Source organism: Vicugna pacos, chromosome 5 (assembly GCF_048564905.1).
Source record: "Vicugna pacos chromosome 5, VicPac4, whole genome shotgun sequence".
NCBI classification, from domain to species: domain Eukaryota; kingdom Metazoa; phylum Chordata; class Mammalia; order Artiodactyla; family Camelidae; genus Vicugna; species Vicugna pacos.
Window position 1 is genome coordinate 11,949,379 of NC_132991.1, and position 17,858 is coordinate 11,967,236.

The 17,858-nt window shown below is 37.7% G+C and overlaps 1 protein-coding gene across 12 annotated transcripts in view; it reads right to left on the reverse strand.

Annotated features, from left to right (window-relative positions):
• DPP10 (dipeptidyl peptidase like 10) overlaps positions 1-17,858 on the reverse strand; it is a 725,696-nt gene that overhangs the window by 66,661 nt on the left and 641,177 nt on the right. For all 12 annotated transcript variants that reach the window (XM_072960847.1, XM_072960846.1, XM_006196097.4 and 9 more), the window contains 3 exons: positions 14,410-14,564; positions 7,797-7,894; positions 707-830 (listed from right to left, as the gene is read on the reverse strand). In XM_072960847.1, the coding sequence (XP_072816948.1) occupies positions 707-830; positions 7,797-7,894; positions 14,410-14,564 (377 nt within the window). The remainder of the gene's footprint in view (positions 1-706; positions 831-7,796; positions 7,895-14,409; positions 14,565-17,858) is intronic.

Genomic DNA, 17,858 nt, shown 5'->3' on the forward strand with positions numbered 1-17,858 from the left:
GTTTTATAGTTAATTACTATAGAAATAGTAAGCTGGTAACATTTACTCCATCTTGTCCAGAAGCATAACATTGAAAATTCTGTTGTTAAATAATTGAGAATCATTTACCAAGTATGTAATATAACAATTTAAACTTATTAAAGTATTTCCTTTACTAAGAACCTTGAAAATTATACATAACTTATTGTGGACTCTATAAATATGATTATAGAAACTGAAATATATCTTACTTTCAAAACACAATTGTTCAAGAATCAATTTTTTAATGACTTTTATTTGATTTAAAGACAGAGACGTTATTTTAGAAGATTAATCTGAACTATAGGAAAAAACTGAATTTTTGGAATGTGTTTAAAGAAGACAGGAAAGAAACATCCCATATTCTCAAGTTAATCACTGCCAAAATGTGGAGAGAAGGCCCATATTTGAGAATGAAACTCAGATGGTCTGGACTACTCTTTATACTACATAAGAATTCATTGTTTTAAAGCTAAGTTTGTGCTTTTCTGTTTAGCATCTGTATTTCTTACTTCAAAGTATGAAAGAGTTATGGATTAAAGTATACACTCCTAATAGAATGACTCTTCTTCTACTACCTTTAGAGGTTAAATATTGAAGTCTTTGCACAAAGGATTGTCTAATTTTCCTTAAAGAGGTAGCATAATCTATGTTATTTTAAACATAAAGGAAAGTAAATCATACTTACTCTACTACAAGCACCAGTCGTGGTCTCACAGACGGTAAGGATGGAGATGTTCTGGGGTCGATTTAGCCATCTGACCACCGTCTTGGTATTGCTTACCCATTTAACCATAGTGATGTAGTATTCTCTAGTTTGGAAACAAAATTGAAATTTACATTCAGAGCCAGGGAACCTGTATAGTACCAATAATATATACTGGTTGTTTTATATGCAGAATAAATAAAACACTATAAGGAAGTCATACCACATTAATTTCTATTTATGTATATATACATATCCACTTCTTCAAATATGCACATATATGAATACAAATATATGTGTAGGCGTATGTATGCAAACACATGCACATATACATACATATATAAGTATACAGAAAATTTCAGAATAAATTTGAAAGTGAATGATTTCACAGAAGGAGAGTTTTTGGGAAAACAAAATAATCAAGATGCTAGACATTTATACATAATTTGTTATTTTCTATTGATCAGTACAGTACTAACATATATGCAAAATATACATTTTCTAAGCTATATTCTATTTTATTTTTTCAAAAATACATTCAACCAATTAAAAGGCAAAGCTTATGATTGACTTAATAATTATTTATTATGTAAGACGTTCATGTTATTTCACTTCATCCATTGGGACTTGAGCCACAGAGCCATGAATAGTTTATTTCAGTCTTTTCAGTAACGGGACAAAGACCACTCTCAATCTTATTCATACTGTTTTTTACATTTTAAAAATCTAATTAATTTGAAAAAGTTCAAAACAAAGAAGGGATCAAATTGAAGGAGATGAAGGGCTACTGACTTTCTGGCATAGTGAAGATGCTGATTAGTGGGGTCTATGATGTCCTCAAGCTGGTATTGGATTGGGAATGCTTACATGTTTCCCTTTATAGTTTATATTTCTTTCATAATAGAGTCTGCATTTGGAAATTTACATAATATATCACAAAATCCCTCAACCCACACATAACAAAATGTAATCTTCAATACTAATTCAATTTATGATAAAAAGAAAAAAAATTTCCAACAAACTTGCCCAGTTTCAGAACAGATGAGATGTTTTAGAAATGGTTCAGAAAGTGCCCTCCATGAACATTTTCCTAAAATTAATCCATCCAGTTTTTATGTGACTTAGAAAAAAATCACCCATGGAAGGAAAAAACCTTGTGATACAAGTCACCTGTCCTTAGACACATCTGGGTTAGACCTTCAGCTACATGAACTTCACATTTCTAGCAATACTGAGTAGTTACTACTTCCCCTAGGAAAGCTCTTAGCCTGTCAGAGTGAAGACGTCAGTGGGAGGACAAGCGTAACTGTCATATGATGAGACCTCCCTGTTTTCTCCAACAATCTCTCCAAGACATCCAGCAGCTTTCATCACCAGCAGAGTCCCACTTGAAAACCGCCTAGAAACTCAGTAAATCATCAAATAAAGTTCCCTAACTAGAGCTAACAAGGCAACTTAGAATCAAATATGTGACTGGTATAGGATTAATCTTTAGTCAAATCAGTGGGCCTTGTGATTCTTTAAAGAAATATGTCTTGTTCACTTTCACTGTGCTTTGTTTAAACTTTTTTTATTTTGCATAAATTACCATATTTGGCAGTGTGAATATTAAAAAGGGAAAAATATAGGCGTTAACTTTCTAAGAAATTTACCTAGAAGATTTAGCATGGAGAAAAATGATAGTGGGTGCTAAAATCAATCAGAAAAAGAAAATGATGAATTGTGATAATATGCATTTCTGATTAGTTGGCATAAATGTTGTACAAAATTGAAGTAAAATTAATTTGATTGTTGTAAACAACTAATTAACCAAAGACTGCAAAATCAATGTGGTCATATTTTTTTAAAAATCCGAACAAAACTGACATACAGAAAAATTTCACACTTGATCAGAAACTTGTCTCAACTAGCTAAAGCGAATAATGTTATATTTTGTGCCAAATGAGAACTAATATGAGCACTTTTTAAAAAAACTAACAACAGAACAACAAACAAAATTTAAATATTCATCTTGAATGTCTTTCCTTTCAAAGTAGCCCTCAACTGAAATATTGCAAGAGCATCTTTTCAATGTCTTCCCAGACATTGACACATTATATTTTTTATGTATCATAGAAAATCTTGACTTTTTAAAAACTTCATACTTAAAAAACAATTAAAATTCGGCTGGTGCAACTCTGGTGAATAAATAGTTTTTAAAAGAGAACATTAACTTAGGTGTAAAATTAAGTTAAAATTATTCATAGTCATACCACTTGCATTTCTCTTTGATTAGATAGTATGATTGTTTTGTGTGTTTGTACATAATGCATCTTATATTCATAAGCAAAATTTAGTCTTGTGTGAGTTATCTTGGTACCTATAGTTATAAGGATGACAGTTCTCCCCAAAATACAACTTGTAAAGTTCATTAGGGTAATTTCAAACCATTGAAATTTCCATGATGAAGTGTTGGAAACATCCAAAATGAAAGATAAAGTAGAACTTGACACATAAGGAGGGACGAGAGATACATTTACTAACTAAATCACATCCTATATTCTTTCTTTCTTTGTTCTAGGGTCCTAGGTGCACATCTCCTTATGATTCATACCAAATTATTCAGTTTGCTCGTAAGTATTCAGGGTTCCTCCAGATGAGGAAGTAGGGAAGTGCCCTTACCTGGAGATGCCACACTCCTTGGCCTGCCTGCTGCGGATGTGGCTGTCCTGGAACTCCATCTCATGAACACATTAGATCTGGTGTCCCACGACCAGTGGCCAGCGAAAATGTCCCTTCCTTATAACTGGTCTCCTGCTTGTTCCTAGTCTCCATGGCTCTGGATTACCCAGGAAGTCCTCAAGGATCTGGTCCTCTTGAGCCACAGAGACAGAGACAAGCAGGTTAGAGGGATTGCACTCAAGTCAAGGAAGACTTTCTATTAGCTGGGTGGTCTGGCACAGATCTAATTGTTCACAAGGGTGTGTGGACCGGAGTCCCCAGGATCACCAGCACACAGGTATGTCAGCAGTCACACTTGTGTTTTCACTCCTGTCCAGTCACTACTGTCTGTTCACATCTGGTTACTCTGAGCTCACTCTCTTCCAGATAATCCAGGATCTCTGCTTGTAAGTGCATTGTCACGGCATTCGTAACCAACGCATAGCTAGTGTCCTCCAAAGACCTCTGTTGATAACTATGCATTACTTGTATGAAGGGTCACTTCCATCAGCGTAGATAAATGTATTGATTAGACTGTATTAGAAGGCCCAGATATTCATTGGCAGAATAAGAGATGTAGATTACACAAACTTCAATTAAATAGGAAGAAAAAACATGGCAGTGTCAGGCCCGGAGTGCAGGGGCAATATGACAGTGTCACATCAATGAAACAGGCTGAAAACAATTGGTCACAAAGGGTAGATGACTAAAGATTTCAGGTAAGTAAAACAATGTCAAGGACAGAGAGCACAGAGAAACTAAAGGCAAACCACTATCTTTATCCTTCGGCCTGGAGATGAGTGAACACAGGAGATAATCACTTCTCCAAAACGATGTAACAAATGTCTAGCCTGTAGCAAAATCTGCATGGTTCATGATTGCAAAAACTTTCCTCTAGAAGTGGACTGTATATTTTTAAGTTCCTATCTGAAATTTCCCATAAAGGTACCTAGACTTGCAACACCTATGGGAACACTGCCACTAGTAAATGTGGGAATGTTGTTACTAGTCCTGGTACTAAGCTGTGTATCAGTATATCTAACATTTTCAAAAAAATAAAAATTTGTGTTAGCTTAGCATGATCTAAGAATATGCCACAGTAAAGAAAATTAGGAAGGCAGATAAAGGAAAACAAGTTATAGAGGATACCAGATGTTACCAAGAAACTCCATGTCCAACAAAGACAGAAACAAGATTCAGTTACATGATCTACAATGTACTTGGAAAAAAAAGGGAATTTTTCAGGAAAAGCACAAGTATTACTTAGGTAAATCATAGATGTGTGTGTGTGCGCATGTGTGTGGAGAGAGAGAGAGAGAGAGACTGAGAGATTGAAAGACACTTGCATCTCACACACACACACACACACACACACAAAGCCGGAGAAAAAAAGACAGGGAGAGAAACAGAGGTAGAACACTTTTGACATGGCTTCAGAAAATTTCTCGTGTGCCTGTGGACGTCTCCAGCAGATCCCTAAAGTAATAACAATGATACATTTCTTAAGGCAGTTGTTGAGTATTCTCCATTTGTCAGATCTCTTCTCCAGTTTGGCCCCTCACAATCCACCCCTGCAGTTTGCAGAGGCTGGACTCCACAGTGAGGAAGCCCAGCCCGAGAGACCTCTAGAGAAACTCTGGAGAAGCTGGAGGGCACAGAGGGTTTATTCCAGGACCCACGCCCTGCTCGGGCATGGTTTAGCAATGGCTGAATTGCTCTGTCCATGGACAGGTCCTGCTGGTCCATCCTGTTCTTCAGCTACGGGCCTCTTCAGGTTTCATAAGTGAGCCTGCCCCTTGCTCCTTCTGTCCTGGGGCAGTAAAAGCTTTCTGCTAATGTAGACTCTGTATGTTGCTTTCCCATCCTTTGTGAGTTTCCTTTTAAACCTGCCCATATCTTTGTTAACAGTCTCTTAATTAACTGCATTTCAATTATCCCTCTTGAGTATGTCATCTTTTTAATTTTCAGGACCTTAACTAATGAATTATAAAAAATGATATGGTCTTTTAGATCTCAAACATCTATATAACTAGGGAGGCACAATAGTTTCATGGTAAATTTCCACACGGTCAAAGTACTAAGTGTTAAAAATTATAAATATTGATAATCCTAAAGTACAAAAGTCAAGGAAAAGTAGGAGTTTGATTTCCATGTGATATGCAGTCAGATAAACGCAGCTTTCTTTGATTTGCACACGGATATCTCTATTTTGTTCACGTTTGTGTGTTTCTAGGCCCATCAAAGTAATACCTGTGCTCAGAGTGGCTGAACACAGATGGCATGAAATGCATCAATCACTCGTCTTTTCTGTGAACTGGACTGAAGCTTTCACCAGGAACAAATGACTAAGGCGATACGAAATCTGAAGCACAGAGAATATTTGAAAGCACCACTTTGAAGTAAATTTTGATCTTGAGTTTTCCAACAGAAAGAAGAAGTCATACACGTTGGTGCATTTCACATGCCACAACTGGCACTTGAATAACTATGAGGCAGAAAAAGGAAACTCACTGCATGTATTGTGTAGACAAGGCCTCACGTGACTCTCCCCAAATGCAGACCAAGTTCAGTGCCGAACCGGCATACCTGAATTACATTTAAGAATGTATTCTTCACAGGATTCTTCCCCATTCTTAGAGAGACCTAGTATGTCATTCTGCACGCTGGAGTTCCAACATCTAAGGAAAGGTGGTATCTTTTTGCAACAGGTGACTAATTCTATCACATTTTACCTCAGATACTAAAGAGATATACACTTAACTGATACTCTAATAAATGACAACTGATTCTGTCTTTAGGAACTTTTGTGTTGGATGACCCCGCCATCTCCTATCTCGTGAACTCATCGGAAAGACTCTTAGGTAGCAGCATCGAGGTCAGAAATCATTATCCTCTATTAGAAAGAAACCTTGATATTAAAAAATTGACTTCCATCTCAAACATTTAAAAGCCTGATGAAAATTAGAAATTAGTAGTTCAAGATTAGGTTATTCAGACTCAGAGCGAGGCAAAGTGACTTATCTAAGGTCATATGATAAAATGGTGGTAGAGATGTGTCTCCAACACTCCAGTCTAGTGCCGTTTCTTGTTCATTCAGAGCACTCAACAAATAAGACAAAAAGACGGAGTAAAATGCTAATAATTTCTATAATTGCTTCATTTGTGTCTAAATCGTTCATGGCTGGTAGACCGAGCTCAGAAGCTGAAGTTTCTCTCTGATTTGGTCAACCCTACTGTATTCTATTTGTCCGCTGTGATGGCCCTTTAAAGTCTTTCATCACAGCCTGGAGGAAATGCTCTATAGCTCAAAACAGGCTTTACTTCATTTTCTACCTGTGCCACCAACTAATCTTAAGATTCTATCTCAAGCATACTTCTCCTTTGGGCCCCATCTTTTCCATCAATAATAGGAGAGGCTTATGTTACATAGTTAATGGGGGCCTTTCCAGTGTAAGCGTTCCATAAACTTTTAATAACTTTTCAAGGAGGAAAAATCTCCACTGCTCTATATGTGAAAATGCCAAATATGATGCAGTTTTCCCAAGCATATCAATGCAACGGCATGTGAGTGTACTTTCTACTTGAAGCAGTCACCCTGTATTTACTGCGATGTCAGCAAAACAAACTTAAAACGTATCTTCGTGTTATTCAATATAGTGTGAAATTATTTTCCTAAATCAGCTGCTTGTTCCATCTCCAGGGCTACTGCAGATTTTCAAAGGCTTACAAAATTTGAAAGAATTACCTTTGAAGTTTGAGACCACTGGGGATTTCAGAACCCACATGGTTACTGGATTAGTTGTTCAAATATTAGAGATTTTGCTAGCATTAACATTATGCTTCTGAGCACATAAATGTGTTTCTTTTCTTCCCACTCAGACTTAAATAAGCAGGATTCTTAGGTAAGATATTTTAAAGTAAAATCTCATTACATTTCTCTGCCTAGAGAACAAAGCTAGGGAATCAGTGGCAAGTTACGGGGGAAAAGTTGGAAAATTACACACATTTTAGGAAGATCGTTTTCTTTTAAAGAGGGCCATTTAAAAACATGGAGTGACTATTTTCAGGAAGACAATTCAATGGAAAATTATCCTTTGCCCCCATTTCTCTGTTATATCTCCTGCAAAAGATCTAATTCTTGGTACCAGTATATTCAGTCATTTTGTGGTGTTGCTAATCACCTTAAAATGTTAAATGCTTCCAGGGAACAAGAGACCCAGAATGAGTTCATTTCTGCACAAATGGAGTCAACCTCAGCTTTATTCTCAAGTGAATTTGTTGAGCTGATCACATCTCTTTCTAAATTGCAACAAAATGATAATTGGAGTTAAAAGATCTATTTTCTGGTAAAAGTGAAATTGAAATTACATACCTTGACTTAAAGCTATCAGGTGGCATGAGTTCCAAAGTATGAGTTGGTCCATATAGGTTTACAACATATAATTTGATTGTTGGGTTCACTTGACCTGCCTTTGAGAAAATGAAAGTTGCAACGCAAATACATTAAGCATTAGAATATATTGAGAAAGAATGAAAACACATTTTGATTCTTTTACAATTTTGTGTTAGAATGGGGAAAAAGTTTAATTTCTCTGAAGTAGAAATGATTTTAAATGCAACAACTTGATTGCTTTCAATTGTTTTTGTAGATTGCTGCTTCTCACGCATTTTAGGCAGACAGTTAAAGGTGACAGAAAATCATGACGCTTTGTTCATTAGGCAGTGCTGCTGAGTTCTTTCCCTAGAATGACACCCAAAGAGCTGGCTTCACAAAACAACCAGTAGGTCAAGTAGCTACTCACACTATAGGCTATGAAATGCAATGGGGAGAAAGCATGGCTAATTAAAAAACAGGAAAAGAAGAGGAAGATGAAGAGGAAAGAAGAAGAAAAAGAAAAAGAAAATCGACCCAATCCAGATGCCACATGCTTAAAATTCCACAACAGCTAATCTATTCAATGCATTAATCATCATAAGTTTTATTTTAAATTTTAACGAAATGCTAGATGAGGTGTAAATGACTTTTGGGATGTGTGCCATGGAGTAGATTGCCCTCACTATGTACCTGGCAGGAAGAGTAGAAAGACGGTGGTTAAAAAAAAGTAATCTGAGTTTATTAGGTCAATCTTTATGCAATAATAACTAGGCTGTATAGCAGTTAGCATGTTCCAGGCTCACAGCATGTGTTAAAGCATCACATGAATTATCTTATTACAGGTTCCTACTGTAGTCTTAAGATGTATTTATACTATTTTCCAGATAAAAATGGAGACGCTAAGCAAACTGTGCAAGGTGAAACATCCAGTCACTGAGGGAAGCAGCATTGAGCCCAGGATCTCTTAACTGCTGTAGTGTTGCTTCAGTTCATTCACAGGTAATGGCCTTCAGAGTTTTTCTAAATATACTATGAACTCTTACAGGGAAGAAATGGGAACTTACACCAACATATCTCGTGCATGTTGAATGAATGAATGAAAGAATGTTTATGTGAATAAATGATTAACAGAATCAATTGACTGTTTGCGGCTTCATGTGTTTCTGAGCGATACACCGATATCACCATGGTACAAGTGGTATGCTAAGAGGAGACCATGTGAGATACACAGAGAAGGACTAGGAAATTAAGACTGAGTTGACTTAGAAGGCCTGGCAAAAATCTAAAGAGAATGATATAACGGATTTAAAGATAACAAAGAAAGATTAACGTTCAAGGAACTGGTACCAACAAAACCCAGAGTTAAATCAGGACCAGAAACAACATAATGCATTCCACCAATAATCAGTAATAGCTTCTCAAGAATGTTTTGTTAGGTTATTAAAAGTAACTAGAATGGAGGGGAGGGAAGAGGAATGAATAGATGAAGTAACAGAGGATTTGTAGAGCAGTGAAAAGTACTCTGTATGATACCATAATGATGGAGAAATGTCATTCTACGTTTGTCCAAACTGATAGTATGTACAATGCCAAGACTGAACCATAATGTAAACTCCAGATTTGGGGTGATTACGATGTGTCAATGGAGCTTCATCAATTGGACCAAATGCACAGCATGTGGTGGGAGATGTTGAGTGGGAGCAGAGGGTATGTACTCCCCTTCAATTCTTCTGTGAACCTTAAATTGCTCTTAAGAAATAAAGTCTTAATTTAAAAAATTACTAGCACATCTGTGGGAGTGTATCACACACAGGTCAGAAGTTTGATCCAAAGACAGGAGCCTGGAAAGGCTTTCACTATAGAAATGCAGTGACTATAAAAAGCGATTATGGAAATGGTTCATATGATAAAGGGCTTCCTGGAAGATAAGCTATGAGCCTGTCTCAGAAAGAAGGCTCTGGTGTCAAATTCTGTAAAGCTGCTTCTTGTCTAAAACCCTCCAGTGCCTGGGCACGTACGTCTTGGGCAATTTCGTCTTCTACCCCACTTAGAAGCTCCCTTTTACAGCACTTTTGTTTTAATTAAATTGCTTGCTTCCTTCCTGAAAATATTGGTCTTTCTCTGTTTTTTTTGTTTTTGTTTTTGTTTTTTGTTTTTGTTTTTGGTTTTTTTTAGCTCGTATGGTAAATTTTCTCTAGCTAGTATGGTAAGATTTAGAGCCGGGACAGAGTATTTGTTGGTGTCATTCAAAGTGCTGTTATTTATCCAGTAGCATTGATTAGAACCTTAGAGACACAAATTCATGGGCCCCAACCAGACCAGTACTCAGACCCAGAAGCGGAATTTCCAGGTGTGGACCTAAGGGTCTGTGTTTTAACAAGATTTCCAGATAATTATGATCAGTATGTGAATTTTGATAACTATGTCAGTGTTAACTGGTCAGCAGTTACCAAGGATGAACTTGCATGAAAGTCATCCAGGGGGTCTGGAAGGCTTATTAACCCACTGCCTGCTGAGGCCCGCCTCCCACGTTTCCGATGCCTGGATGGGACATGAGAACTTGCACTTCTCATCCTTTCCCAGGTGGGGCTGACACTGGTAGTCCAAGGGCACCATTCTGAGAAATGGTCAGTTTAATCTATGAATCAGAGAAGTCAGGGTTCACATAGTGACTGTTATTTACTGGATATGGACCATGGACAGGATGTTAAAGAGCCTCAAGTATTATTTTATTTGATTATCAAAAATGAGACAACATTTCTCTGAGAATATGTCACAGTTGGAAGTTTTGAGCCAAAGCAGGTTTTCATCCTGTGGATAATACTAGCTCATCGTTTTGTTATATGGATAAACAAAAAAAGATGATATAATTTGTGAGTGCCCAAGTAGTGTATTAATTGATAGTATGTAATTAATTAAATAATCATTAACTCATGAATTAAAAATAATCATTATAATTAAGGCACTGATTTTTCTAGTTAGTGAAAACCTGTGTTTATCTTTTTTATCTTTCAATAAACTGATTAAAGACAAAGATAAACCAAGTTTGATCAATTTTTTTGTGAGTTCTTATCAACGATGTGTAATTTTATGGCATAGTTTGTCACAGATATAGACGGTTATTAGCATATATGGAGGCAGCTTTTTTCAGGTCTGTAGGACTGTAAGCTTATTTCTGCACAGGATCACTGATAGCCCAATTAGCTTCTACGTGAAAACAAGCTAAGGGTTGCATACACATGTGGCCAGTTTTAGACAAAAACCAAACTTTAAGCTGTTTCCAAAATTCATCTGTCTAGCATTCTATAATCTCAATTTGATTTCTGTCTTTCCATGGAGCTTTGAAATTAAGTGCACACTGCAAGCAAATTCATTTGTGCCTTTTTAATATTTTATTGTTTCAATAGTTTGCAAATTAGAGGAGTTCATCTGTTTGTTTTTTTATAGTCACATTTGCTACAAAGACTGTAAATCCACAGAATCTTTCCTCTATGATTCTGAAACACTAGCCTCAATAATAATTAACCTTATTTTATGGGCAACCAAATTGTTATTAAATGAGATAATGTTTTAATTAAGAAGATTAACCTGAGGTTGCTGAGCTAGAACTGTGCATCTTTTTTTGTGCTGAATTGCTCATGAGAGGGTATTTTATGAGTTCTGAATCATGCTGAATTAAGCAAAACACTAATGTATTTATTTAGTGTAAGTATTTCATTAGTAACTCTGACCACACTGGGCATTTTCTGCACTCTTTTTAATCTAGTTTAATTTGAAGCACAATTTAGTGTGAGCTGTATTCATTACTTCAGTGTCTAATGTACCACTTTTTGAAAGTTTACTGCATAAGTAAAAGCAAATCAAAGTAACGTGTCTGTTACGGGAAAAAAAGAACATTTTTTTTAAAACCAGAGTAGAAAATAATGAGGTTTTGAAACTTCAAGTAACATGCCCAAAATGATACTGAAATTTATTCTGAGAACAAAGACCAAAATCCAGATGGAGTTTCTCTGAGTCCTGTTGTCCCTAAGTACCTGGGCAGGTATTTCTAGGGACAACCACCCAAAGACGAGATTCTTTCTCTCGGCTTTGGCCACTAGAATATTGGTCTTTTCTTGAAATACTCCCTCAAGGGCAATCACTAATACACACTCAGGACCTTCATCATGTATTACGTGCATCATGCATTACACACGTCATTTATTACATATGTACATGCAGTATGTGGGAGGCTATCTAAGAAAGCTACTCAGACAGAGCTAAATCATTAGCAGTTAATGGAGCAAAACACATACATTTGTTAACTTGACAAGGAGATATTTTGATTCCAGCTCTATCTTCTCAGATACTAACCTCTGGCAGTTTAAGAGAGAAAGATACAATCTATAAATTTGAGGTATTTCTCTGTTCTCAAAATAACCATGACTTTTATAAAAAAGACTTAGCCTTTTACAAGCTCAGTTTGCGCATCTGTATAATAGATGCAGCCGTGAAGCGGGCTGAATGAGGAGAAATAGTTAAAAGTCTCTCTGAAAATATATAGCATATTATTAGCACACGATTTACATAATTAATAAACAAACATTGTTATTATTTTATGCCTCACTTTACTATTAATAAATATTAACTAATTAAATAATACCTTATTAAATAATAACAAAATGAATGTCTAGGTTTGCCAACCAAGTATCTTCTGATTTACTGCTTATGTATTTAGATTTTTTCAGGTGTTTCTATATGTCCATTTGTTTGCCTCCATTGTGATAAAATTATGAGGCCTCCAAGTGTCCAAGTTCAAGCACTGTAACTGGGAAGGCAACTTGAAGATGCAGCTACTACATATGGCTCTTACACGTGAACCCTAAAATCCCCACACCTCTTGGGGAATGAATTCCAGAAAGTGGCCTCTCTCCTGGGGCTGATTTTATTCCCTTCATGCAGTGCACAGACCGAACAGTTCTGGGTGACGGTCTTGCCTATTGACATATACAATACAATTGTCTTGGGAAATATAATTATTTTGTTGTTAGGTCAAATTGCCTTTTTTTTTTTTTCCTGAAGAGCAGCACTGAGTATTTGCGCGTTCAGATCTATGCTCAGAGCAGACTCTAACAATATTTCAAAGTCATGCAATCAGATTCCTCTAAAACCCGCTGTCTTCCTTAGCTGTCAGTCATTCTGATACAACAACCTATTGGAAGGAAGACAGGATGGGGAGGGAGACAGCACAGAATCTCACTAGGGAGACAGTCATATTCCGGACTCTTCATATTCACTCCTTTCCTTCCCTCTCTCCCCACTTTGGATAACTTGAGTCTTGTGGATGATAGGAAAATAAGGAAAGTCATCTCCCCTCTGACCACGCCTTCACTGCACGAGTAGAAAAATACATGTGGTGGGTAATTTTTCCAGTGCCTTGCCCAGTTCATGTAAAGCACAAACTTAAAGGTATAAAAACCATCATACTTGGGAAACACAGCATACAACTCCCTAGAAAAATGGCTTCAAAATTGCTTCTAAATGAAATCAGCAGACATCTCTTACTTCATTAAGAGCTAAAACGTGTAAAATGAAATTTAGGAAGTTTTCTGTAAGACATCTTTACATGATTAATGCTAAGGGGGGGCTTTACTTTTTCTTTGTTATGTAAACATGGCGAAAATAAACTCTAAAACAAGAGAACTTAAGTAATTAAAAATGGCATGTAACAGTACACCAGAAATTAACACAACATTGTAAATTAACTATATTTCAATGTAAAAAAAAAAGGCATATAATAGAAAAACCAATACAGTCCAGTTGCTTTTGCAGCCTGCTTCCAGAGGTCTCACACAACGCTTAGAAATAGTCTTGCTATCCGGGCAGGATTTCCAGATTTGCTTCACTCAATAAAACAATTCCATCTATTCTAGCTGCGCCTGGCTATGGCTCTGCCCCAGGATTTTATAAAGTATGTTCCAGAGTATGCGCTGCCAAAATAATACGGACGTTAATATTAATACTAATAAATTCTTCACGCTTAGTCTGTTCTTTACTGGTGATTCTTTATGTTTAGTATATTTTTTATTGAGATTCTTTATGCTTAGTCTATTCCTTACTGGGGATTCTTTATGCTCAGTCTACTTTTTATAGGAGATTTATAATACACATTAACATATAGTATATTAAGTGCTCTAAGAAATCATCTGGAAAAAAGCTAGATTATTTTTTAACTGTGAATTCCCAACTTATTTGACTGTGGCACTTTTTGCTTCTTAACAATATCTATTAACCTCTCTCAGAATATACGCTGGAGAAACCTTTGCCCTGGCGGCAGCGCTGCCTCTGATGTTTTCTCATCCTCTTTTCAACTGGGAAGGTGAGGGGTAAAGAATGACAGCATCAAAAGGAGAGAAATGCAGCAAAATTCCTGCACCCCTGAATCATCTCTACCTCTTCCTACACAAACACTGTGTGCAGACGACGCAGGCTCTAAAATGATGCGTCTGTCGACAAGGAAGGAGGCTTATTTTATTTTCCAAAGACAACTTGTTCATGAACAGAGAATACCATCAGTCAAGTCACTGGTGCACAGAGAAAGGGAAGAAACTAGCACTCCCACATTACTTACCTTAGGATATGGGTACTGCTTTCCTTTGGGATACAAAGCTCCAGTGAACCGGGGGATAACCATGTTAGGCACCAAGGAATCGTTAATCATCAGGAAGGCAAGCCTTTCTCCATCTGGTGACCACCAGTGGGCGATGTGAGAATGCAGAAGTTCCTCTAGAATAAATGAGCGTTATTTGAAACCAGCTGTAGAGATGTGGGCTCAGTGACCCACGAACATCTGTCCTGGAAATCTCCGTTGTACACAAGTATTTTCTATGCAGTGCGTTGGATTTTATCAACTTTATGGAGAATGCTTTCTGTCTGAGTTTACCCTTTGAATCCCAGGAAAAGCAGATGCCAAGGAAGGAAAGAGGAAAGCAGTGAAGTCAGGATTTCATGGGTTGTCAGTAATGTGAACAGAGAAGATGAATGCACTATCAGAGTAAAAAGAGTGATGACAGTAACTGAAGACTGAAATACGGCATAAAACCATATTCATGTCGCCATTCAATCATCTTTCCATCCTCTTATCATCAAACAAGTTCCAAACCCACTAGATTTGTTAAACTGTTTTAAGCTCTAAGGAAATAAAATAAGAAATATACTGGGAAGCTTTCATGTGACCTTAGATCCACTGCCCACTTTTCTATACCTGATTTCTGGCCCGGGAAATTAACCTACATGAACCCATCAAAAGGGCTCCCACGCCCGCTAAAGCATGACCATTATGGTCCCTTGGCAAGAGAGGAGGAGAGTGAAGTCAGAGTCTGTATTCCCCTGGCTTTGTCCTGAAACGTTACCTGAGCCTACTGGGTGTTTTAAATGATGTCACTCCTCCCGTCAATGCCACCTCATCTATGCTTTGATATCTGGTAACGGCTCATCTCTATGGTCACAGGGGTGGTCACAGCTCGGCTGCTACTAGTCTAGATTATAGTTCTGTTATTTATGAATTCCCTACACCTTCACTTTTGTAAATAATAACATTTTTGTAAATAAATCCTCTTCAAATTATTGAAGATGACAACTCTTCCAAGACTCTGACTGACAGAGTGATTAATACCAGGAATAGACTCAGAGAAGAGACTTTCAAAATTAGATTTTGAGTTAGGTTGGAAATATCTATATATCTATATCTATAATTATATCTATATCTACATCTTTAATCTATAGCTATTTATATCTGTATCTTTACTGTAATATTAACCTTTCAGGGGGAACTGGAGTATAGATAATCCCTAACAAGGAACAGCATCATCAGCAATCAGCTGCCACTGGTGATGACACAGAATGGGATGCATCCAGAGAGGAAAAGTTTTGGGATGACAAGTCACTGTGACAGTTGCTACAACAATGGCATCTGTAAAGACTGTGAGGGATGTTCACGTGGTTCTTACGACATTTCAGAGGGATTACATAGGAATAAACAGAAGTTGAAACCATGACCACTGCATTAGGAATATACAAAAGGGCACCATGGGAACTTTGAAGGAGTCCCTTTCTTCTGTAGTTGAAGAGTTGATAAGGCTGAGGACCAAGAGAACACAGTAAGTGTTGCAAAGCTGCCACACAATTTAGGGGCTCAACTGCACCTGATTTTTAAAGTTGAGAGAGTAACAGTGGTGGAGAAGTACTGGGACGCTGACACAAAGGATAAGGATGCTCGGGGTAGACGTGTGCCATACACTTATGCTTTCTGGGCCAGTCTCATAAATAACACATTTTATAGTGGAAAGTTGGCTTAAGGTTTTGAACCTCAAAATTTCCACACATCTTCTTGCTGACAGAGGCAACCTGTATCCAAGGGAGCTAGACCTCCTCTTCATAAAGGCAGAATGGAAGATTAATTCCTGTGAAGTTTAAGTGTCTGCATCCCTCGGGAAGAGTTTAGAGAGCTAGTAGTCTGAGATACACCAGGCTGTCTCTAATAAAGAGAGAATCTGTTGGGACTGTATTTATTCAAAAGTAAAGAGGGACTGGACTCTGGAGTTTGAAAAACACCATAAACCACATTCACATCTGCTACCCTGTTTTGTTCACTGGAAATCTGTAGAGGTGCCCTTTCTGAGCAGACCTGAGAAGGAGAGAGCTGTGCAGCAGACCAAGGTCACGGTACAAGGTCTTGACCCTGTGACCCAGCAGATACAATGGTAATAGAAGCGTCCATGGCAAACAGAGATGACGGGTGCAGCTTCTGACAATTACCATATGACAATCAAAACACAGTCATGACAGGCTTTGGAGGAAGGCCGTTTTCTCCTGTGCTGATAAATATTTCCCAATTCAAAGGCAGCTTTCTGCTGAGCTCTGGCAGAAATAATTAGCCTGACCACGGGATACCAAGTGATTCCGCAACCCAAACTGCCCATTGTGAACTGACTGTTATCTGATTCACTGACCATAAAGCGAAATATATACAGCTCCGTTCCACTATATCAGTTCGATATATGCCACTTGCCAGAACACGCAAGTAACTGCCCACAGTACTGCATCCTCTGCGGTATCCTCGTTCCTTCATTTCACATCATCCATGCCTCAGGATGTGTTTTCTAACATAAGCTGGCAGAGGAGGAATAAATGTACACCCGGTTTATGGCGAGGTTTGCATGATGTACTTGAACACGCTGGAACTGGACAGACTCTATACTATAACCTGACCCAGGAGTGGCGTTAAAAGACTGTAGTAAACACATATTGGAAGACTTCTGAACAAGATATTTAGTTTTCCACTTCATGTGGAAGGAGACTTGGCCTGAAGCATGGATCCATGCAGACTCATGCACAGGAGCTAATAAATGGCCACCTGATCAGGGAGATAGAAAGAATAAAATCACAGAAGTTTAGGAAGTTTAGGGAAAGGTAAATGCATAGACTTTTTAGAAGGGGTAAAAATTTAAAACCTTGAAGATATTAGTGTCCTGCTTAATGCTGTCCAGAGAACAGCCATAGCAGAGGAGGTTCTGAATAATCAGATGGACAATATGACCACGGACTGCATGTCAGTTTGCCTCTGGCTGCCACTGTGACCTACCAATAATTGTGGTCATGACCAAACTCTTGATCTGGCGTTATTTCCCAGCAGGACCATGACTACCTGGTGACAGGTGGATTGCATGGAAACTCTTCCATCAAGAAGGGGCGGCATTTTGCCATTACACAGGTAGACACACATTCTAGATACGGCAATGCCTTTGCTTCCTGTAGTCCTATCAGCACTGCTGTTCACACACTTAGAGAATAACTTATCCATTACTGCAATAACCAAGCTATGTCACCTCCATACAGCAGATACTTTATAGCAAAAAGGATAATGGGCTCAGAATGGCATCCACTGGTATCACCATGTTCCCCAATAGCTGTATGTCCCTGGCTTGACAGAACAGTCAAATAACCTCCTCTACCTTGATTCTGGCACTATTATTTTGACAACGTCCTTGAAATTGGGATGTTATCCTATAGACATTAATG